Raw genomic sequence first — 25,385 nt, 5'->3', positions numbered from 1 at the left:
TAGAATTTATTTCCTCTCATAAATATAAGAACCTTCTTGTATTTTTATAGCACCTTTTGGGGTGGATTATGATCAAAGTATTATTTAAAGAAGACCTGGAATTAACATTTCTTTGTCTCTTAATTGTATACTCTTTTGAGTGAGTGAGAGGTTAAGTTTCTAATCAAAACAAAATTACTGTGCCCTAACTTAAGGCATAATTGTTTAAAGGACAAGTATAAGAAATCTTAAGAAAAATAAGTATTATTTTCTGTTTCTACTAAATCTCATTGTAAGTAAATACTAAATATTTGATAATTTGCATTTAGAAGTTTGTAAATGTTTTGGGTCCTTTAGATTTTGCCACAGTTTGCCAAGAATGCACTGACTTCCATTTTCCCCGAATTGAAGAGCAATTAGAAGTTGTCCAACAGGTGGTACTTTATGCCAGAACCCAGCGCAGGAGTAAGTTGAAAGAATCACTTGGTGGGTAAAACTCACTTTTATTACATTCTCTCTGTAACCACTGTAATAGTATATGGATCATTATTAAGATCATATAGAAAATTGTATTGGTGGAAGATAGAGGGAAATTAAAAACAAAATTTAAGATTTTTTTAAGTTTTTTTCTTTAAAAAGAACATCAAAATATATTTTTGGTTTTTGGTTTTTTTTTTTTCCCTTCAACTTTTATTTTAAGTTCCAGGGTACCTGTACAGGATGCACAGGTTTGTTACATAGGTAAACGTGTGCATGGTGGTTTGCTGCACCTATCAACCCATCGCCTAGGTATTAAGCCCACTGTCTATTAGCTGTTCTTCCTGATGTTCTTCCCTTCTCTCAGTAGGCCCCAGTGCGTATTGTTCCCCACCATGCGTCCATGTGTTCTGATCGTTCAGCTCCCATTTATAAGTGAGAACATGTGGTGTTTGGTCTTCTGTTCCTGCATTAGTTTGCTGAGGATAACAGTTTCCAGCTCCATCCATGTCCCTGCAAAGGATATGATCTCATTCCCTTTTATACCTGCACAGTATTCCATGGTGTATGTGTCCCACATTTTCTTTATCCAGTCTATCATTAATGGGCATTAGGGTTGATTCCATGTCTTTGCTATTGTGAATAGTGCTGTGAAGAACATGCGTGTGCATGTATCTTTATATAGAATGATTTCTATTCCTTTGGATATAAATCCAGATCTTCAGAAGCTTGAACTCTGTGACTAATTTTCTTTTTTAAGGGAATGATTTTCTTCAAGGTTCTTAGTGAAAACTATTGTTAAATTTCAGTACTATAGTTATACTTGAAGTAGGCACTCGGTGGAAAGTTGGTGATCTTTTGATCCAAGTTCTATATCTTCAAAGTGGACGTAATTATTACTACAGAGGGGATTGGAAATGTAGACTAAAAGGTAGCACAAAATACACACTTTTTGTATGTTATATCTTTGGCTTAAGTAGCATGAAGTCAGTTAAATGAATTATTTTTGGTTCTTAAAAAAAAAAAAAACTCTGTATCCTCAAATGACTGCTTTTTCTATATTTATCCATAACATAACATTCTTTGTATTTAGGAAATTTACAGGAAAAATTTTTTTAATTTATTGAGATATATTTAACAATATTGTATATATTTGAGGTATACAATTTGATGATTCAGTGTGCACAGATATTGTAAAATAATCACTTCAAATGGATTAGCATATTTATTACCTCAGATCGTTGCCACTTTTTGTGTCCATGGTGAGAACACTTAAGATCTGCCCTCTTAATGAATTTCAAGTATACACTAGAATATTGTTAAATATAATCACATTGTCATACATTATATTGCCAGAACTTATCCATCCGTGTGGCTGAAACTTTGTACCCCTTGACAAAAATCTCCCCATTTCCCCCCGCCCCAGCCCTGGTAACCACCTTCTACTCTCTACCAATGTGAGTTCAACTATTTTAGGTTCCATGTATAAGTGAGATGATATAATATTTGTTTTTCTGTGTCTGGCTTATTTCACTTAGCATCCTCCAGGATGCTTAGTGTCCTCCAGGTCCATCCATGTGGTTGCAAATGGCAGGATTTTCTTTTTTATGGCTGAATAATATTCCATTATGTGTCTGTCTGTGTATGTGTGCACATTTAGGTGTGTTTTTAATATCTTGATTATTGCGACTAATGCCAAAATGGAGATAACTCTTTAAGATACTAATTTCATTTCCTTTGGATATATACCCTAAAGTGGAGTTGCTGGATCATAAGATAGTTCTGTTTTTAATTTTTTTAAGAAACCTCCATCCTGGAAATGGTTTTTAAAGCTATTGAAAAGTTAATGGCATCTTTCTTCAGAAGCTTTCTATCTATACATAGGAAGAGGGTTAAGGGAAGTGAGGTAAAAGAAAAATCTCTGGCTCAAATCCCAGAGTAATTTAGCTGTTTTTTAATTGAAAAATGAAAGTTTAAAGAGTGGTTTCTTTGTAAATTAAATTGGTACCATTGGTTTGTTTAGTTAGGACCTAAATATTAGGGTAATAGTCATTTCAAATATGTTTTAAGTTGTGTTTTTCTTTTATTTCATATATCACAGATATAAAATCACAAACATCCTCTTGTCTGGCTTGAATGCATACACAGTATTTTATTATTTCTCCTTTTTTTTTTTTTTTTTTTTTTGAGACAAAGTCTCACTCTGTCATCCAGGCTGGAGTGCAGTGGCGCGATCTCAGTCCCCGCAACCTTTGCCTCCTGGGCTCAAGCAATTCTCGTGCCTCAGCCTCCTGAGTAGCTGGGATTACAGATGTGTACCACCATGCCTGGCTAATTTTTATATCTTTAATAGAGATGGGGTTTTGCCATGTTGGCCAGGCTGGTCTCAAACTCCTGGCCTCATGTGATCCACCCGCCTTGGCCTCCCAAAATGCTGGGATTACAGGTGTGAACCACTGCACCTGGCCAGTATTATTCTTATTTCTTATAAAAACCTGATGTTGGTGCCCAGGAAAGAAAACATGGTAAGCTTTAAAATTGGGGCTGTCTTCTCCTTTAAATCTGCGTTTGGTACTTTTGAATGCTTTTTTCTTTCTTTCTTGTCTTTGTTTTCACCTGCTGTGTTTAAAAGAAACCATTAGAGTATTTCAGGTGCATGTATTTTTGTTGTACAGTAGCAGAGAGATATTGTATCTTTGCTTGGTATAAGGAAGACCTTTCTGAAGGGTCTTTGTTCCCCTCTCCCATCTTCCTCTCTCCCAGAAATTATAGAATTCTTTCCTTTCTCCTGTAGCTAGAATGTGGCTATCTAGTCATAACCTGACTAGGGTTCACTACAGTGTCTTTATCTATTCAATAAACTTTAAAAGAATGGTTTATATGTTTTTAATCATTCTTTAAATAGGTCAAACATTCTGAAGATTCACAATTCAAACTATACAAAAGAGCATACAGTGAAAGTGTCCCTCTGTTCCCAGCCATCCAGTTTCCCTCTTCAGAGGCAGCCAGTGCTATCACACATGTCCCTTGCAGACAGATGTTTATGTATGTATAAGCAAGTGTATGCGTGTACTTGTTTATTTTCCTTTTTTACATAAATGGCAGCTTTCTACGTAACACTATTCTGTACTCTGCCTTTTTCACTGAGTAATTTATCTTGGAGATCATTTCGTATCAGTCCATAAAGACCATCCTCATGCTTTTATGCTGTTGCATAGTGGTCCATTGCAGGATATCCTGTTATTAATCAATCAGTCCCCTACTAATAGACATTTGATCTATTCCTTATTTTTTGTTATTATAAGTAATGATGCCTAGTAATGGTAAATAACCTTGCATATGAATAAATGTGCATGTGTGTGAGCAGTAAGCATATCTACAGAAGAGATTCCTAAAGATAAATTCCCAGGTTAAAGTTTGTAATTTTCATAGCATTGGCAATTACTCTGTGTAGTATTTCTACCAGTTTATATTCCCACTAAAGGCAGTTGAGGGTTTGCTGTGGCAATATGTGTTATATATAACAGAGCCAGCTGAGTATTAGAAAATCCCTATAGAAGTATATCCTAACAAAACCTTTCAGAATATCTTGGTATACCCTCTTCTTCTTCTACCAATTGTTATTACTTTTATCAACCCTCGCCAAAAGAACTCATATCCATATTACGTAAAAATAGCTTCCTTCTTCTCATACAAACTAGCAATGATGTGATCAGAAACATTTTAACATTATTCTTAGTAGTGACTAAAAGCGTGAAGATTGAGATCATGACAGGTGTGGAAGGAGGAGGAGGATTCTAAGTATATTTATGAGAGATAGAAAGTGTGCAGTCAATGACAGGAAGTTTTTAAACCACATATGGCTAAGGCAGTGCATGTATATCATGACTTTATTTTGTTCTTGTTCAAGCAACTACTTTGTGGTTTCAGTGAGTCAGTGATGCAAGTAGGTTTATAAAAGACTTTCTTAAAGAAAGCTGCATGTTGTTACAGAAGAACTTTGTGAAAATACCTTCTCCATCTTTTTCTGTGCACACCTACGTATTTGTTCTGCACGTTTACATCCTGATATGCAATTGTTTATTCTAAGACATTCCATTATTTTTCTTACTATGGTTGTTATATTAACATCTTTGTATTTCTGTGGTCCGTGATAAAAAGCCAAAAATGTTTATGTACATTTTATATACGTTTTAAAAAAAATAAAACTGGCCATCTTCTTGCTATTACTAAACAAGGCATTGCCATGAAAATATGGAAAGGGAAATGGACTATGAACTGTTCTCTCTTGTTTACTTAACAGAGATTCTATTTGTTCATACTCCATGTGAACAACATTAGAGTCCTTCTTTATTGTTCCTTATAATCTGTGCTACGATTAGACATTTATTCAAAGCCTGTCAATCACATGGCTCTGTATTACAAACGATAATTCATTAAATATGGATTCTAGCATCAGAGCCTTCTATCTCTCTGACTCTTGATTTATAAAATGTGTGCATTTACGAAGTACAGTGTTATAAATCAATTTATCAAAGTAGTCACTAGATAAAAATATTGTTACTTTTATTCAGATCTCTTTTAAAATTATAATATTTTGATATTTGCTGTTTACTTATTTGAAGGTCTGTTTTCATGTGATTTTCTGATGCTAAAAGCCATTCCCAAATAGATTCCAAAATAGTTTTTAATTGGAATAAATATGCAACCTCTTAAAGACAGCTAATATGAAGGCTAATATTCAGTTTGCCTTTGTGAGTTCTGATGGAATTCTTATAAAGTTCAGATGTCTCTTTTATTAAAATATATATGTAAAATAATTTGCATTCCATCTTTATAATGTATGTTCAATCATAATGTTTATTTTACCAACATTTATTCTTCTAAGAAATAGCAAGCCTTCAAAAAAGAAGAAAAACTGTTAAATATCTGAAAAAAAAAATGTTCCATTTGAAACAGTTTCACCTATCTGTTATAACTGTATATAGCGTCAGGTAAGAAATAAATTTGAGGAATGGGGTGAATATACAGTGATTCCTAGTCCCCCTAGCCGTTTGTTTGTAACCCTGAACAAGTTATATCAACAACAGTGACTCAGATTCTAAAAATAAAGATGGCCACACCACAACTACCTAATGAAGTTATTTCATATGTGGTTAACTTGGTGCCCTGAACCTCCCAGATGAAAAATAGGATACTGGCATAGTTAATACCATAGGACTTAGAATCTGAGTATGTGAATTCAAGACCTGGCTCCACCACTTACCTGTGCATGCTTGGTTAAGTTAGTTAACCCATCCAAGCCTCTGTCTCCTCATACATAAAATGGACATAGTAGTAGGACTTACCTCCCAGGGCTGTGGTTATAGAGGTTTTGTAAGAATTAAATGACGTCATCCATGTAAAGCATGTAGCAGAACGCCTGGCACATAAATGCCCTTAGTGAATTTTTGCTGTTGCTGTGATTCTTTTGGGAGTGGTTATAGTAACATATTCTCATATGTTGTTATGTTCTTTCATATTGCATTGTCTTATGAATAGATTCTGGGAACCAAAATGGAGGAAATGATGATAAGACTAAGAATGCTGAGAGGAACTATTTAAATGTTTTACCTGGTAAGTATTTTTTTTTATTTTAAATTACTGTCTTCTTATACCAAAAAAATGTTTTATAATGCACACCATAGGAATTTGTGTTTTAAATCTATGATTTTAGTATATGTCATTATATCACTTTGAAACAACACTTTGTACCTCTATAATACACTTTCACAGATGTTTTCCAATGTTAAACTTGATTTTTTTGTTTGTTTTGAGAGAAGCCATGCTCTGTTGCCCAGGCTGGAGCACAGTGGTGCGATCTCAGCTCTCTGCAACCTCTGCCACCCGGGTTCAAGCGATTCTCCTGCCTCAGCCTCCTGAGTAGCTGGGACTACAGGCCCACGCCACCACACCCGGCTAGTTTTTTTGTGTTTTTTGTAGAGATGGTGTTTCACCATGTTGGCTGGGCTGGTCTTGAACTCCTGACCTCAAGTGATCCACCTGCCTCAGCCTCCCAAAGTGCTGGGAATACAAGCGTGAGCCACCATGCCTGGCCCAAAACTTAATTATTAATATCATACTAGTACTCACTTTTTTCTAGATCCATAAAAGAAAAATTGCTCAAGAAGTTGCATAAGTTTTATCATTGTTTTTTATTGCAAATTTTCTCTTATACATTATTTCTTAGTTTCTTAAGAAATAAACCAAAAAATAAGTTTTACTCTGAAATATTAACTATACACTTCTCAGCCTTATAGCTAAGATCAAGTGAAATATAAACAATAGTACATAGAGATATAAACAGTTGAACTTAAATATAAAGAAAATGGGTCATCTTATTTAGAATTTTATTTTCATTTCCCCTTACATTTTTCTGTTTTCCATTTTATTTCCTTTATTATTCTTAAATATGTTGTTTAACAACTGAAAATTCAGTCTCTCAATCCTGTTTCTGATTGAATTCACTCTGATAACCCTTAGTGTTTATATCACAGAGCATAACAAGGACTATTTGTATACTTTATAAAATTTTTTAAGTAAGTGGTATATTTTACAGTTTCAGAAATAGCCATCTCGTGATGGTTTTTTATTCTCCTTTAAGGTAATTTTATCACATTTTTTTCCCCAGATCTTTGACATGTAGGTCACATTACATATGTATATGTGTGTATATATATGTATATGTATATAAACCACTGTCACTCAGTTGGAACACATTACATTTAATCTAAGCAAATATTATACCCATTTCTGGTATTCATCTTGTTGGGCCCTGTCTGTTAGCCTGTGGTCATCAGCCTCGAAATTTCCTCCCACCTTCAGTTATCCCACCTTAGTGGATAATGTTAGAATCACCACATGTTGTTTCCTCCACTGTGTGGAACAGGAAACCATCCTCCTCTTCGTTTAAAAATACCTTCAATGAAGGATCTATTGTATTTCTCTTCATGGATCCACAATTTAAATCATCCATATTTTGTGGCTTTCTTAAAATGTGCCAATCTTATTTCTACTCTGGAAGAACCGATGTCTGGTTTTTTTAAACATAACTGTTTGTTGCTGTACGTATTTCCTTCCTTAGTCTTTTCTGGAAAAAGCCTATAGGTTGTTGAACAACTGGCAATTCAGTCTCTCAGTCCTCTTTCTGATTGAATTCTCTCTGATGACCCTTAGTAGTGTTTGTATCACGGAACATAACAAGGACTATCTTACTTGTATACTTTGTCTCTGTGTTACAACCAAATCAGGAGGATATATCATAAGTCTGAGTCAGAAAAGGAATATTAAAGTATTCAGTTAGAGAGAATAGCATATTAATTTCCATTTAGTTAAAGTATACCTACACAACCAGGATTTTTACAGGAGATGAAAAAAATCTAAATCAAAACTTACTTTAATTTTTAAATTGCAAAGAAAAACAGTTTTATTTATACACTTGTAAGCCAGTTATAGTTTACTTAATAATGATCTAAATATTTCCAGTTTACATCATCTAATTCTCATAACCTTATAAGGAAAGCAATCAGCAGCATTTTCCCCATCTCATACACTAAGTAACAGAGGATCAATAAGTTGAATTGATTTGCCCAAGATCACTCAGCCAATGTGCTAGAAATCAGATCTTCTTAACATCCAATCTAGTCCTTTTTCTACTATAGCATATTAATTTGATTACTACTGCCAGCCCCACAGCCCCCATTTTATTAATGGGTAAAATTAGGCCAAGAAACAAGTCATTTAAGGTCAAAGAAAGCAGTGCCAATTTGGGGATTAGGAGCACCTGACTTCTTCACTAAGTCATCCTGCCACACTCCTGGATCATGGCCCATATCTCAAGCTATGACTTCCATCCTGTGAATAATCAGTAGCAGTTTAGAAGGTAATACACTGTACTGGGCCAGAAGGATATTGTCTTATCACATAGTCCACTGAATTTCTGATAAGCAGTCTGTGTCTTTTGTTGCCTTCCTAGAAAATTATAACTAAACTATTCCTCACCAATTTTCTTTTTTACTTTCTCTTTATCCAGTTTATTGTGATATATCTCTTGCTGTCCTTTCTTTAATTTCATTCTCTGTTTATCTAATTCCTTTATCTCGTTCAAGTTAAAATAAATAAAAGACCTTTGCCTGGGACCTGTCAGAGGCATCTGTGGATATAGCTGATGCACACGGGTAACTAGAAATGTTAACCATAGGGCTAAAGTATATTAAGTATTTTAAGTGTACTGTATGTTTCTAAGTAGATCCTGAGATAATGACGTTGCTGCAAGGGCGAGCAGAATTTGTGAGGGCAAAGGTTAAGAGTGTGAGAGTAGAGATATGCAGACCTTTCCTAGAAGGACTTATCAGAATTTCCACTGAGGTATATGTATTGGTAAGAACATATCCTATGTTTTCTATTTTATTTCTTTATATTGATAGGAACTACAGAAAATACAAGCTGATGAGATTTTTCTTGGCTTGTGGGACTACACAGAAAAAAGAGTGATGGTAGGAAGCATGGATTTTAATGTTTGAGAAAGACTGCTCCAGCGTTCAGCCTAAAATATTCATTCAATAAATAATTATTGAGTATCTTCTACGTGCCAGATGCTGTTCTACTTGCTACAGATAGAACACTGAAGAAGATAAACAAAACCCCTATAATTATGGCACGTACACAGTGGTCTCTTTAAAATAATATGTATACAAAAGAATTTCAGTGCTAAGAAGAAGATAAAACTGAATAAGGTGAAAGAGTAAAGGGTGGATGGAGGAGACCACTAGTAGATAGGATAGTTAAGGAAGACCTTTCTGAGGAGGTGACTTTTGATCTGAGATGTGATTGATGAAAAGAAGTCAGCCCTGTGAGAATCTTGGAGAAAAGCCCTCCAGGCAGCAGCCCTGAATTGGGAACAAGCTCTGCATGTTTGCAGAACGGAACAAAAGCTTGTGTAACTGGAGTGACGAAGGAGTGAGACAAGAAGATACTGGAGAGAGAGGCAGGGTCCAAGTCATCTTGGCCTGCTAGACTAGTGGTCCCCAGCCTTTTTGGCACCGGCACCGGGGACCGGTTTCATGGAAGACAGTTTTTCCACAGACCAGGGATTGGGGAGGTTTGAGGATGATTGAAGTGCATTACATTTATTGTGTACTTTATTTCTATTATTATTACATTGCAATATATAATGAAATAATCACACAAGTCACTGTAATGTAGAATCCGTGGGACCCCTGAGCTTGTTTTCCTGCAACTGGATGATCCCATCTGGGGGTGATGGGAGACAATGACAGATCATCAGGCATTAGAATCTTGTAAGGAGCACTTAACCTAGATCCTTCACATGCGCAGTTCACAGTAGGGTTCACGCTCCGGTGAGAATCTAATGCCGCCACTGATCTGACACGAGGTGGAGCTCAGGCTGTAATGTGAGCAGTGAGGAGCGGCTGTAAATACAGATGAAGCTTCACTCCCTTGCTGGCGCTCACCTCCTGCTGTGCAGCCCGGTTCCTACCAGGTGATGGACGGTGCCAGTCCACAGGGGACCGTTGTTCTAGACCATGATAAAGAGTATGGATTTTAAGTAGGGGAGGGATATGATATATATTTAAGTCATAGCTGCATGAAGAATTGGTTTGTAGGTGGACAAGCAGGGAGTAAGGAGATCAATTAAGAGAATATTACAAAAACCTAGGTGAGAAATTATAGTAGCATGAACTGGGGTGACACCAATAAAAGTGGAATACTCAGATGTGGGCTATTCTGGAGATAGAACTGAAAATAGTTAGTGGTAGGTTGGATTGTGGATGAGGGGTTAGGCATTGAGGGAAAGCACAGGAATTAGGGACACCTATCTTTCTGTCCTGGGCAACTAACTGGACAGATTGGTCTCGTAAGTTGAGATGAGGAAGAGCAGACTTAGGGCATAGACACAAGAAGTAACCTTTCTTACATGTTAAATTTGACATTTTAGGCCAGGCGTGGTGGCCCATGCCTGTAATCCCAGCACTTTGGCAGGCTGAGGCAGGCAGATCATGAGGTCAGGAGATGGAGACCATCCTGGACAACATGGTGAAACCCCATCTCTACAAAAAAATACAAAAATTAGCTGGGTGTGATGGCACGTGCCTGTAATCCCAGCTACTCAAGAGGCTGAGGCAGGAGAATTGCTTGAACCAGGGAGTCGGAGGTTGCAGTGAGCCGAGATTGTGCCACTGCACTCCAGCCTGGTGACAGAGTAAGACTCCATCTCAAAATACATTAATTAATTAATCAATTTGACATTTTAGGCATTTACATAAAAATAAAGATGAGCACTTATTTGATTTATTTACTACTTGGTGGTCACTTCATGCCAATTTATGAGCCTATTGCATAATTGGCTATTGTCTCTTATTTTCATTACCCTCTCTCTGAGAATTAAGGAGCAGTAATCACAGTTGATTCCTGAATCCGGTAAATGTTCATGATACACCCCACTAGTTCAGCACATTGATTGCCAATTACACTTATTTATAAAGCCCATTGATGAATGTGACTTAGGCATTTGATAATCATAATTGTATTTCTTGTTCATAGGGGAATTTTATATTACACGGCATTCGAATCTCTCAGAAATCCATGTTGCTTTCCATCTTTGTGTGGATGACCATGTGAAATCGGGAAACATCACTGCTCGTGATCCTGCCATTATGGGACTCCGAAATATACTCAAAGTTTGCTGTACCCATGACATCACAACAATAAGCATTCCTCTCTTGCTGGTACATGATATGTCAGAGGTAAGCAGATAGAAAAATCCTGGAATTTTATGATTAACATAATTGTAATATTGATTTAACCCTCAATATTGTATAATAATTCACTTTACGTTTTTTTAAACTAATGGATTTTTGCATCTTCTATCTGGTTAGTAGAATTGAGTGAAATATAATACAAAATGGTGAGTAATCCTTAATCATTTATGTTCAGAGAGCTATAGCATTGTCCTATAGTAAATAGACTAGAAAATCAAAATAATATTTAGCTTTGGATAAGATATGTGCCTCTACACCTCTTTCTCCTCCTTTTTTTTCCTCCTCTTCCCTGTCTTCCCTCTCCCCTTCCCCCTCTTCTTACCCCTTTCTTCTTTTTTGCCTTAAGTAGTGTTAGATTTACATACACGTATATATTTGGCTTAGGCTGCCATGAAAATTAGTTTGCATTTTCTGAGTGTGCATTAATAGGTAATGGAAAGAGATGCTAGATGACAGGAAGAAACCAGCCTTCGTTTAACATTTTTCTCAAAGGTTCTTTTTAGATAATACAGTTCTGCAATTAAGATGTAGCATAATCATTCTTCCATTTTGTTGTGTACTATAATTTAATTTTTAACAGTCTCTTCCCATGACTGGTTTTCCTCTTTCTTCCTTCACCCACATAGAAACTGGTTAGAAGGCATACATTGTAGAAATAATACAAAGACTAAAATTCAACTTTACATAGTCTGGAGAAACAAATGAGCCTCAAACCAAACAGGTCCAGACAAGTCATAGGAGAGCCAGTGTTCAACTTGGTGATAAGGACTCCTATCAGCAACTCTATGCCTGCTTGTTTTGAGGAGGCATTTATTAAAAAGCAAAATTGGCACCTGTAGTCCCAGCTACTCCCAGGACTGAGGCAGGAAGATTGTTTTAGCCCAGAGTTCAAGACCAGCCTGAGCAACATGGTGAAACTGTATCTCTTAAAAAAATTGCTGACTAGGAAGTGGAGATGGTGATTGTCAGGAAGGAAGTTTGATTATTGATTATGTATAGTTGTTTACCAAAAGAAAAATGATACGTTGTAAAGGACAGTATAAAAGATTTTATGTTTTACTTTTTAGACTAAGTCCTCACTTAGACTCATTATATTACAGGGGCCTCATTTTAAATTTCGGATCCTGTGTAACAGGGGTCCCAAACCGCCAGGCCAAGAACCTGCCACACAGCAGGTGAGCGTCAAAGGGCGAGCATCACTGCCTGACCTCTGACTCCGGTCAGATCAGCAGCCACATTACATTGTCATAGGAATGTGAACCCTATTGTGAACTGCGTGTGCGAGGGAGCTAGGTTGCGTGCTCCTTGTGAGAATCTAATGCCCGATGATCTGAGGTGGATCAGTTTCATCCTGAAACCATCCCTGCTGTCCCCACCCTCACCCGCAACTCCAGTCTGTGGAAAAATTGTCTTCCGTGAAACTGGTTCCTGGAGCCAGAAAGGTTGGGGTCTGCTTCTATATAAACACAAAAAAATAATTCTTGTCCTTCCGAGACAGGGTGATTTTAAATGACTTCCCATTTATAATCTATGCTGGTATATTTCTACCAGGCACTTTGTTGTTTGGATTAGGAGAATCCTGGCACTGTCCTACGAAAGCTTCATCAGACTTACTAATTTCTCATTCCATTCACTTCTGTAGCCTCAGTCATACCTAATATGGTATCAAGAGAGATGGACAAACATTTTTTTCCCCACCATAGCTTTATGAAGTTTTAGTTCCATCAGGAATTTTTAGCTATTGTTAAATCATCATCACTAACTAGTTTATCTATAAAAGGGTCTTTGGGAGCAACAAAGTTTATGATGAATTCCTACCACAAGGAATTCATCCAAACATTCCTGCAGCTGGACTCCTGGTTAACCAGTTTATAAAAATGGTTTTATGTAGGTGGGAAACAACCTCAAAAACAGTGTTTCCAAAAGTCACTAAGTTCAGATTTACTTCCAGACATCTGATACTACTAGCATTCCCTCTCCCACAATGTTACAAAAGTTACATGTTTTAAATTGGGAAGGCCAGCTGCAGAACATTAAGTTTGTTTCCAAAGTGTCCAATTTAATTCACAAAAGTATATTGAGCTATGATTCTCCCATTTGTTGTATTTAAACATCCATTCAGGTCAAGAAGTTTATAAACTCAGACACTAGACAGGATATAGAGGTAATACTTGTTTTTGCTTTGGTGCAAGGATCCCAAAGCATTTTCAGGTGTCATTTTCCTCTTCTAACAGAGTTGTTAGAAGAGGAAAATGGACACTCAGTTACCATATTTTAGTGTGTGCAAGAAAATGAAGATGACTGAAATAGCCCATGTCCTATGTCAGATAAAAGAGCTATAGAAATTAATTGCAGTTTAAAAAGGATAAAGGAAAAATAACCTATCAGCAAGAAGAAAGACATACTATCCGTTTTATCTCAATAGATCTTTGTGATCTCAAGATACTGTCTTATTGGAGTCAGTCTTATGGAATGAAGCTACAAAGCAAGAATATTGAATTCTCAACTTCCTTTTATTTTTGCTGTTAACTTGTTGAATAATTTGGGGCTTACCAAATTGTTTAGTTTTGTAACTGTTGTTACTAATGAAGATTTTGTTGTTTTTAACTTTTATATTGGAGTATAACACACATATAGAAAGGTACACATAGGTATACAGCTCAACTCTTCGTAGACTGAACACCCATATATAACAAATATGCAGATGATGAAACAGAACATGACCAGCACCCCAGCAGCCACCTCCCTTTCAGTCACTTAAACCACACTCCCTCCTCAAGGGTAGCCACTGTTTTCATCCCGAAAATTATGGATTAGTTGGGCTTGCTTTTGCTGTTTATCTTGTATCTGGCTTCTTTCATTCAGTATTATGTTTGTGAGATCTGTCTATAATATTGTGCATGGTTATAGATTGTTCACTGTTGTTGTTTTTTATTGTTTCATTGTGTGACTAGACCACAGTTATTTATACATTCTATTTGTGGACAATTGGGTAGTTTTTCCAGATTTTTATTATTATGAGTAGTATTGCTATGAACATTCCAATAGACATCTTTTGACACTACTGTTGAGAATATACTTAGGGATAGAATTGTTAGGTCTCAGGGTATATTTATGTTTAACTTTGGTAGATCTGCCAAATAGTTCTTCAAAGTAGTTATACCTATGCTGTTATATTGAATAAAGCCAAACTATTTCTCATCTTCTGATAAGGGTTGTGAAACTTATTAACACAGGTGTTTCAAGTACCTCAGAGGCACATACTCGAGAAGTAAGGAATAATCGTGGAATATTCCCCATTGGTGCATAAACTCAGATGATAATTCTTATATCTAAATTCCAAGACATACAGTGAAGACTTAAAAGAACATACTGGCTAACTCTGCAGTTCAGCCTTACCCTAATGAGAGGATTCAAGTTGAGTAACCGTGAGCTTTAGACAGAAGGCGTTGTCTCAGTTGTAGTCAGAACTGAGATTTTAAGTTCATGTTCGTAGGTGTAGAATCTCTTCTGTGCACTTGTCATCTAGAGTGTGACAGTAGGGCCCAATATGTGGCCAGTTATAAAGTCTATAATGTTTCACATGAGCCTTCCAGCTTCATTGGATTTCTCTAACAGTGCATTCTCACAGGCATGTCACTATGATTTAGTCACTTTTCCATTATTTAGAACTTATGATCAAAAACTTTCTGTACTGTTACCTGGCCCACTATGTTGTCTATACCATCTACTGTATCATATATACTAAGATTTGTTTCCAGAAGTGAGCTCCTTGTGAAACTGCTGACCACATCTCATGATGACATTCAATAAGTCATTCTCGTCATGACGTGATTGAATTCTAAAGCTTACAGTTTACCTTTTCTAAGTACCCAAAACCATTCTTTTTGGTGCTGGTTTTAGTCAGAGACAAAATGACAGGATTAAAAAACTCTTGCAAGCATCTATCTTAAACTTACTGTGGAGTCTCTATGGAGGGACCTGGAAGATTGAAAGCAACTCAGACATGTGTTGGGGGGCGGTTGGGTGTGTGTGCGTGCACATGCATATACAGGTAGCTGTCTAGTTTCCTCTTAGAGTCATACGCTGCTAAGTGTCATTAAGTTCAAGTATACTGAATATGGAGTTTATATCATCTGAGAATTAAATTTTTAAAATATGTCCATCACTTCAAAGATTTGCTGGGGTCCTGTCACAGGTTGGTATTTTGGTATATTCTCTAAATAGCATTGATAAAACTCTGTCATTAATTCACACCATTCTGAAAAGTGTGAAGTTCTTAATTTGTATCACAAATACTTGCTCTAGACCATGCTATTAACCCCACATATACAAAAAGCAAGAAAGCAGGGTATTAATGAGGAAAATGTGATGATCTTTGGACAAGTAGGACAATGAACTTGATTACTTTTCCCCTACCTACTTTTGGTCATACCATTTAACCCATCCCTGTTTTAACTTGTGTTACAATCTTTCATTATTACCATTAGTATCCTGATTTTAATGCATTGGAATAATATGTATTCTATTTGTTGGTGTTCAAAACTAGCCCTTCAATAAACTCTATGCTTAGAGTTCACATTAGTTGTCCTCATGTGACTAGTGGTGTTTAGACTTGACCTTAGCCTGAAATAATTCAAGGCTAATCATAGATGTCAGTAAATTCTAGATTATAAGACAAGTTACTGTCAGAAAATGCTTTTTTATATTTAAAAATGAGTGCTTCATTAAACCAGTATAAATAGTACTAATTCCTTGATTCTGATTACTATCATAGTATTTCAAAAAATGATTGGTTTTAGAGTAATATTTTAAGATGATACAAATACTCAGTTATACAATAGTATTTATTCCTACATATGGGTTCTTGAATAAAATGTTTAACATAAGTGAATACGTAGGTCCTTAATGAAATTAGATACCATGAATGAGAATCAGCAGAAACAACTGAACATAGAAACAGATGCACAAAGACTTTTAGCACTGGAATTATAAAACACAGACCATACAATAGTTGATTACTGTGTTTAAAGAACTGAAAACAAGCTTAAAATGCCTTCAAGTAAAAAGATTTTATGAAAAGTGACCTGGCAACTATAAAATATGCTGAGAGAAATTTTAAAAGACCTAAATAAATGGAAATATATACTGTGTTCATGGATTGGAAGACTCAATATTGTCAAGATAATAGTTCTAAAATTGATCTATAGATTTAAATCCCAATTGGAATTCTTACAAGGTAATTTTGAGATTTTGACAAGCTAATTCTAAAAGGTATATGGAAATGCACAGGACCTGAAACAGCCAAAACAATTTTGAAAAATAACAAAGTTAAAGAACTTACACTAATTTCAAAACTTGCCATAAAGTTACAGTAATCAATGCAATGTGATATTGGCAAAAGAATAGACTGTGGATCAGAAAACAGAATAAAGCATCCAGACATAAATCCATACATATATGGTCATTTGATTTCCAGCAAAGATGCCAAGGCAATGCAGTGGGAGAAAGGATAATCTTTTCAGTGTTGTTGAAACAACTGGATATTCATATAGAAAACAGTCTTAACCCTTACATTATATCATATATAAAAATTAATTTAAAATGGATCAGACCTCAACAAAAGAGCTAATATTATAAAGCTTCTAGAGGAAAACATAAAATCCTGATGACGTCAGGTTAAGCTGGTTAAAATTTGTTAGGCCACAAAGGCATAAGCCATTAAAAAAAGAATGTAATAAATTATATTTTAAAATTCAAAACTTTAGGTCATCAAAAGATGCTATTAAGAAAATGAAAATTCAAGCCTCAGGCTGTCACATGACCTTGAGCAATTCACTGTACTTCTCTGAGCATCTTTTTTTTTTAATTTATAAAGGTTATTTTTATGAGATTATGTATATTGTAAAGTTTCATGTAAACATAAGACATTATTATTATAGTTTTCAGAGCCATCAGCATTGCTCTGTAGCTGCAGACATACATACATACATTTATTTATTTATTTATTTAAGATGGAGTCTTACTCTGTCACCCAGGCTGGAGTACAGTGGCGTGATCTCGGCTCACTGCAACCTCCGCCTTACAGGTTCAAGCAATTCTTCTGCCTCAGCCTCCCAAGTAGCTGACATTACAGGCATGCGCCACCACGCCCAGCTAATTTTTGTATTTTTAGTAAAGACAGGGTCTCACCATGTTGGCCAGGCTGGTCTTGAACTCCTAACCTCAGATGATCCACCTGCCTTGGCCTCCCAAAGTGCTGGGATTACAGGTGTGAGCCACTGCGCCCAGCCAACTGTAGACACTGTGACCTTGTTCTCTCTGTACGTCATCTTTTCACCAGGAGGAAGTAAGACAAAAAAACCAAACACTTGTCCCCCTATGCATGTGTGTATTCCATAAGACCACTGCAGCTCTTTTGCAGCAGCCTTTGCAGTTACAAGGAAATACTCTTCTTTCTGTGAACTTTGAAGCCAAAGTGTTATAACTTAAACTTGAATATCAGAAAATTCTAGTGAATTTTTAGAAGCTTCCAGGACCTAACCCAAGAGGATTCTTTACTTTTTAGCCAACCAAAAAACTACACCTCTGTTGTTAATCAATCTTAAAACCAAGTGTCTTGGACACAAATTTAAAAGTAGCTTCCTATTAAACCCTATTTCTGGCCTCAGAGAAAGTCACATTCTTTTTAAATGTCCGTGGATAAAAGCTAATTCACTCTACCTATGTTTTTGAGCATGTGTATTGCTCATTATTATAGAAGGCATTGTAAGGGTAATAAAGGTGAATAAAAAGTGGCTTCTACCTTCAGAGAGCACACAACTTAATAAAGAAGAGAAAGAATAAATCCCATCCTTCTGCCCTTCTCCCCAAAAACGACAGGATAAAAATTTGAGCATTGAGATAAAAGAACAGTAAAGTACTTTGGGAGTTCAGAAAACGGAGACATATTTGTAGCTGGGAAAATAAGAAATACTGTATGGAGGAGATGGCAATTAAGCTGAACATTGAAGAATGAAGATCAGGTTCAGTAGATGGAATTACTGAGAAGGGCATTGTGGGTAGAAGAAACAGATTGAGGAAGAATGGAGGGAGGTAGGTGACAGGCACTGCAGACCATGTTTAGGCAAATGTGAGCAGATATACTTGAATACAACCTTCATTTTTAAAAATTTAAAAGTCACAGAAGCTTAAAGTAGCTTTGGCTTTAAAGTATGTAGCCTTAAATAGTAAAAGAAAGGCTTACATATTATGTGTGAGACAGTAGGAAGCAATTGTAAGTTCTTAAAACAGGAGTATAATATGATCAGAAATGTACTTCAAATAGCCAAAATTAGTGGTTTAGAGGGGAAACCCTAGAATTCAGGACACTAAATAGGAAGACATAGCGGTAAGTAGCCATGAGGTCACAAAGACCTTGAGAGATCCGTGAAGAACTGGAATAATTTGATCATCAGCCCCGGGGCAGAGGAGGGGGAAAATGTCATGAAGAAAAGGAGTGGTCACAAGGTATGTGAATTACAGCAATAAGTAAACAGCAATTAGAAGAAGACTGAGAAAAGGTTTGGTAATTAATAATCATTGATGATCTAACATAAAAAATTTCCAGCCGGGCGCGGTGGCTCACGCCTGTAATCCCAGCACTTTGGGAGGCCGAGGCGGGCGGATCACAAGGTCAGGAGATCGAGACAATCCTGGCTAACACGGTGAAACCCCGTCTCTACTAAAAGTATTAAAAAAAAATTAGCCGGCGCGGTGGCGGACGCCTGTAGTCCCAGCTACTCGGGAGGCTGAGGCAGGAGAATGGCGTGAACCCGGGAGGCGGAGCTTGCAGCGAGCCGAGATCGCTCCACCGCACTCCAGCCTGGGAGACACAGCGAGACTCCGCCTCAAAAAAAAAAAAAAAGAATTTCCAGTTGAGTGATGGGGTGGAAGCCTGCTTACAAAAGATGAAAGACTGAGTAGTTTGTAAGGAAGACATCATTTGCCTTTTTTATTCTTATTCTTGCACGTGTGTCCAGTGAGTTTTTCAGAAGCTACGTGCTGTGTGATAATAGATTGAATGCAGAGACAGATATAAGAATTCAGATGTCTTCTGATAGGCTAGGCTTTAATGAGATTTGCAGAAATTTAAAACATTATTACACTTACTAAATTTTTTTTTTGTTTTGGAAAATAGTTATTTTTCATTAAAATGTTATTTATATTAACATGAATGGGTTTATTGTTTTTAAATTCATGTTTTCTTAGTTTTAATTCCTAATGCAATAAATGTCAAGAGATATAATCTACATAAAGAAAAACTCTTTGGTGTCCTCAGTAATTTAAAAAAAAATTATTTTAGAGCGGGGTTCTCACTATGTTGCCCAGGTGGACTTGAACCCTTGGGCTCAAGCAATCCTCCTGCTTCAACCTCCCAAGTGGCTGGGACTACAAATGTGCACCGTTGCATCAGGCTAATATTTAAGAGCACAAAAGATCCTGAGACCCACAAAGTTTGATAATCACAATAATGAAATAATCTACATGTTTTATAGTTATAATTATGAAGACAGGGAAAAACAATTCTGGTGTTTGTGAAGAGGAATAGATTTTTAAATGGTATACATGCTAATCATACTATGGAAAATTACCAATGTTTTGGTTATAGACTGGCAGTGACACTTACATCCATATTTGACTGAAGATTAGAAAGGAACATAGAAAAATGAATGCATTTGTTTTGTTAGGTGGCTGGGGTGGGGCATTTGTTTATTTCCACTCATTTATAATAATGTATTATACAGTAAAAAATTTTATTGCTTATGCAAATATACAATATAATATAATTATTCATGCTAACATTGAGGTTAGTAGGTAGAGTTCCTATGTCATTTATATTTGTCTTTAGAATTATCCAGAAAAATTAAGGATTTTTTAAAATTGTATTTATGGGGCTAACTAAATTAGTTTATATTCCACAAGTATAGTCTTACAGCCGGAAGAAGCTGCATGCCTAAAAACTAGAGGAAATCCAGTTGGGATTAGCAAACAGTTGCCTAAATCTGTTCACAACGTGGATGATCAACATTATAGATAAATAAAGATCTGACTTTATTTTTTATACAAAGGTCTATTAAAAACATATCTTATGTTTTATTTCTGTTTTTAGGAAATGACTATACCCTGGTGCTTAAGGAGAGCAGAACTAGTGTTCAAGTGTGTCAAAGGTGAGCATGATCTTATCTCGGACAACCACCACCTGTATTTCCTCCCAAATATGGAAAGTTGAGCAACCCAGAAGAAAGAAGTGAAAGATACCCCTGTCATCTATTGCTTCCGTTAGATAGTTTAGCAAGTAAATATTTCATAATAGGCTTTTTTAGTTTTATTTTTCTAGTCACAAAATAAGTCTCCAGCCCCTTTGAAATACAAGGCTATTTGGACATTAATTAGATTTTGTTCTGCTGCTAGCTTGCTATTACCTTTATTCTCTTAAAAAACTAGAGCCACATATTTATTAACTTTTAATAAGCTGTCTTGGCTTCATTGTATGGAGACTAAATTGGATTTGGGAAATCATAAATAAGAGCATGTTGACAAAACTGTTAAACCTCTCTGGCACAAAGAATTAGGGATTGCAAACATTTGTTTGTCCTTTAGGCATAGCCTATCCTACAGGCAAATGGCTCCCTAAAAAGTCAAGCCATGAAGCCCCACAATGAAAATTCAGTTAATTTCAGTAAGCGACGGGTAGGTTTGACGGCCGGAACTTGTAGTGCAGCAACATCTGTTTTTCTATTTTAGGTTTCATGATGGAAATGGCTTCATGGGATGGAGGAATTTCTAGGACAGTGCAGTTTCTAGTACCACAGGTATGTTATCTGAATAGATCTCACCCCAATTTAATCTCTTTTATTAGATTTCTCACAGATAGAGCTAGGCACCCTGCCCTAAAATCCTAAATATAACATAAAATACGAATCGCTTTCTGTTTTTTAAGGAGAGAAGTATTTGGATGTGATAAAGGCACTTAGTGTATTGTCAAAGATATCAGCATCTACCACTCAAGGGATTTGTTGTTTAACCCCTAAACAAAACTTGACTCATCATTCCTTTGTTTTTCTCCACATTCGTATTATATAGATTATAAAGGGTTCTTAAATAAGGACATTAGCGATAATGATTCTGTATTCTGTGAAGAACTTAGCAAAATCAGTGGTTTTATATTACTGATTACACTAGTGTTACAGAGAGGTTTTTCTATTACTCAAACTTACTATTTGACAGAAAGGACATAAGTTCTCAGAAGATGGAGCCAGAAAACCAGCCCTTGTCCATAGCCATGCAGTTATATCAGTCATGAAAGATAATTTTCACATACTGCACTCACATATTCCTTGTAGAACTAGGTCCATATTTTAAAATACTTCTAAAATTATTTTAAAAATCAATGATTTGACAAGTGCAATTATTATTTTTTCCTCTTACAGAGTATTTCTGAAGAAATGTTTTATCAACTTAGTAACATGCTTCCCCAGATTTTCCGAGTATCATCAACACTCACTCTGACATCCAAGCACTAAACCCTTATAGATTGACATGCTGGCAGGAGATGATTGTTCAACTCTCCAGGAACTTGTGCTATGCTGGGAATCTGTCAAGCAAAAGATGCCCAGAAAGAGAACCTGCAACTGAATCCACAAATCAAGATACATATCTGTGAAACCATTCCAAAAATTTATATACTGCACAAACTAGTGATCAACCCCTAACTTAAACACTTAAAGTTTCTTTATGAATTTCTCTTTTTTTTTTCTTCTCCATGTTACCTGTGAATATTAGTAATCTAAAACTTTGTATTTATCACACATGGATACTTGCAAAAGGAAGCTTGATTATATTTACATGGAGGCATTTGACTTTTTCAGAAGGCTTGACTCATATCAGGTGCAAGCCTTAATTAAACATGCAGATAAAATCTTCCTTTTACTTTATTTGCCAAAACAAAATTTAAAAGCACTGAAATATACATTGCAAGTACAAATTTCCTGTGAAAATCTTTTTATAGAAACACAAATGTATGAGACAAATGTGCTTATTCTTTTAAACTCTCCTGTTTCAGAACCCTCCTTTTAATCTACTCCTTCTAAGGATGTACAAGTTAGAGTCAGAAGACGTTTCGGATTTTTTCCGTCTCTCTCATCCTCCCTCTGTGACCTTGCATTTGCATGTTGATAACATTTCATGGACTGAGAAATAGTGTTCTTTTTTGCAAGCTTGGTGTCAAGATTAAACCAGCCCCTGGCAGTATTTTAGTGCTCATCAACATTGTGACAAAGAGACAAGGAAGATCATTTTTATATTTCTGTCCTCCCTGTGTTCTCAGCTTGCTTAACCACTCTTCTACCTCTTGCATTTCTTTGCGGATAAATGTATCCCCATTTCTGCCTCTTCTCTATTTCCCCTCCTTTTCCATTGTTTTTCCTTATAGCACGACTTTCTCAGGTGTTGCATGTCGTATATTTGTCCCATCTATAACATATTTTCTATGAGTGGCAACTCCATTAAACAAAGGCATTTACAAAAGCACACGGGTGTTTAGAAAAGCAATAGTTTCATCAATTCCAAGTTGTGTGGATATTGTAACTGGCCACAAGAATGAAATGGAGGGCATTTGGTGTCATAAGATGGCATGTCTTGATGACAAGACACAAAACGTCCTTCGTTAATATGCCTCAATGTAATAACTATTATAGAAACACTGTTGGCGAGCAGAGTGCTTTCCTGTAACAGAATGTGTCTTAATTTTCCACTCAAGGGAAAGGTGTGTCCAAGTAACAACACTAAAGACAACCCTGAGGAGAACACCCACTCCAGCAGTATGTCCCTTAGACACTAAAATTCTCCAGATTATTTGTCAGGGAGCCTGGCGATTCTGCCAAGAAGGCAGGTGTTTCGCCCTTCGAGCCTATACAGTTCTCTTGGAGAAATTGTCTTTCAGGCACCACTGTTACCACTGAGACTGATTCTGATGCAAAGCAGGGAAGACAGAGGCAGAAACCAGGAGAGTGGTAGATCAGTGCAGCCGAGGTATCAGAATGGAGGAGCGAAGTTTCATTCACGGATGTTTGTTGGATGCTGCTGCCCAACTCTTCCTTTGTCACTGGTAGGCTATTCTACTAAGTTACTTATAAACTGGTGGCTTTAACTGAGGGCTGTGTAAAGGTACTATCTGGCATATGAAATCAGGATAAATTTATCCAATGTCCGTTTTTCACAGGCAACTGTGTTATAGAAGTATTAAAATTGGAAAAATCATGTTTATGGTGTTGCCACTGATGGAAACACACAAACACCAAGCTAATAATAAATATATAATTTAAAAAGCTAATTATATGCACTTAAATGGTGGGAATTTTAGTGATGCAGTAATTGAGGAGTCTGGAGTTTTGTATTTGGACCAAGAATTATGAGATAAGGATCTTTTTCTGAGTGTTCTAAAGGGCTTCTTGGACGGGAGTGGTTTCAAGCACTTCATGAATGATGTGAAGAAGGTACCTTAGGCTGAGACAGCATTCTAGGTATAGGTGGCTCTCTGTTCAACCAACTGTGGATGGAAAATATTCTGAAAAATGACAATAATACAACAATAAAAATTTTAAAAATACAATATAACATCTGTTTATGTGGCATTTACATTATGTTTGGTATAAGTAATGTATAGATGAAGTATATGGGAGGCTGTGTATAGGTTATATGCAATTCCTACACCATTTTATATAAGAGACTGGAGCATCCAGGGATGTCGATATTGGCAGGGGGTCTGGAACCAGTCTCCTGCGGATACCAACGGACAACTGAGTAAGGCGCAGATAGGAGCAGAAACAGAATGGAGGCCGTGGTGAATGGCCATAAGTTGAGAGGAGCTGACCACAAGAGTCTTTGAGGATGGGGAGATGAGCACAAACATTGACATTGGTGAGGATTGTGAGTTAGAAGTTTTCTATTTGTATAAACAGTTACATATTCCTAAATGGCCCTCAAGGCCTGAAGAATGTGCTTTGGGAATCAGGCAGAGACACTGAACCTGAGGTCTCCATTCTGTGCTGCTGTTTCCCTCCCTTCCCCCATTTCTGCTCTCAAAGCACCACACAAGCAAAGCCATTGATCTAGAAGTGTGGCGCCAGCTGTTTCTCAGCATGACTGGGACCAGAATGGAAGAAATGCATGAGAAAGAATGTCAGCGGGAAGAGACTGAGCTTGCCTGGGAGTTGGCAGATCTCTTACTGGCACAGTACACACCATCATTTGTGTCACTTCCGTTGGATCCTGGCTAATTCTCACAAGAAGAAAACATGTTTCGCAAAAGAAAGATAAATCACAGAAACATTTCTAAAAGCTCTAAGGGAAAATTCACAGAACTGTAGAAAGGACCCACCAAAGTTAAGAGACTGGAGCCTGAGGCCTATTTTCCAGTTTCTTTTATTTTGTTTTCTATTTTTCAGTTTCTAGGTGAAAATGGCTGCTTTTCTGTGACTTAAGTTTTTCCATTTATATGAAGTTGGACTGATTTGCTTAGTAGGAGTAATAGAAGTATAAAATAATGTGAAACAAAAAGAATACAACACCTATTTGGAAAAAGTACCATGTTGTCAGAACCTTTTAAATGAGTGGTTTTCTATCCTTTAACTATTCAAGAACCTTTCATTATCCATCCCATCTTTGCCCGAAATGTTTTGAGAACATAAACAATTGGAATTATTTGAGCAATCTTTTTTATTGAATCAAAGACAGGATGTCTGGAGAGAAGCTTCTGATTAGCAAATGGTACATAGTATTGTCACCTACAGTGATCACCGTGCATTCTCATGCGTAGTATTACCACATAAAATGCAAGAATTATCATTGTGCGATCCCACGCAAACTTGCAAAAACAAAGCCTTGGTGTTTGACTTAACCTGTGGGACATCAATCCAAGTGAAATTTATTTTTTGAGAGATTCTTTAAATAGCTCAGTAACATCTTAAAGGATCACTAATTCCAGGAACCCCAAGCTGGGAACCACAACCTTGGACAGAAATATTTACATGAGAGTATGTTACAAAGGGAAAGCAGAGATCAAGAAAA

The 25,385-nt window shown here is 36.4% G+C and overlaps 2 protein-coding genes across 2 annotated transcripts in view; one reads left to right on the top strand and one right to left on the bottom strand.

Moving 5' to 3' along the window:
* The window catches only part of C11H12orf4 (chromosome 11 C12orf4 homolog), a 45,672-nt gene extending 21,744 nt beyond the window's left edge, over positions 1 to 23,928 (top strand). Inside the window, exons 9-14 of the mRNA XM_050750159.1 lie at positions 337 to 465; positions 5,998 to 6,072; positions 11,059 to 11,261; positions 20,428 to 20,485; positions 21,063 to 21,130; positions 21,749 to 23,928. Coding sequence (XP_050606116.1) covers positions 337 to 465; positions 5,998 to 6,072; positions 11,059 to 11,261; positions 20,428 to 20,485; positions 21,063 to 21,130; positions 21,749 to 21,841 — 626 coding nt within the window. The 3' untranslated portion in view covers positions 21,842 to 23,928. The remainder of the gene's footprint in view (positions 1 to 336; positions 466 to 5,997; positions 6,073 to 11,058; positions 11,262 to 20,427; positions 20,486 to 21,062; positions 21,131 to 21,748) is intronic.
* Positions 1 to 25,385, bottom strand: part of NDUFA9 (NADH:ubiquinone oxidoreductase subunit A9) — a 306,980-nt gene that overhangs the window by 179,975 nt on the left and 101,620 nt on the right. The window lies entirely within an intron of this gene.

The sequence above is a fragment of the Macaca thibetana genome, chromosome 11 (assembly GCF_024542745.1).
Source record: "Macaca thibetana thibetana isolate TM-01 chromosome 11, ASM2454274v1, whole genome shotgun sequence".
NCBI classification, from domain to species: domain Eukaryota; kingdom Metazoa; phylum Chordata; class Mammalia; order Primates; family Cercopithecidae; genus Macaca; species Macaca thibetana.
The sequence above is the reverse complement of the archived record's forward strand: the minus strand, read 5'-3'. Positions and strand labels throughout refer to the sequence as shown.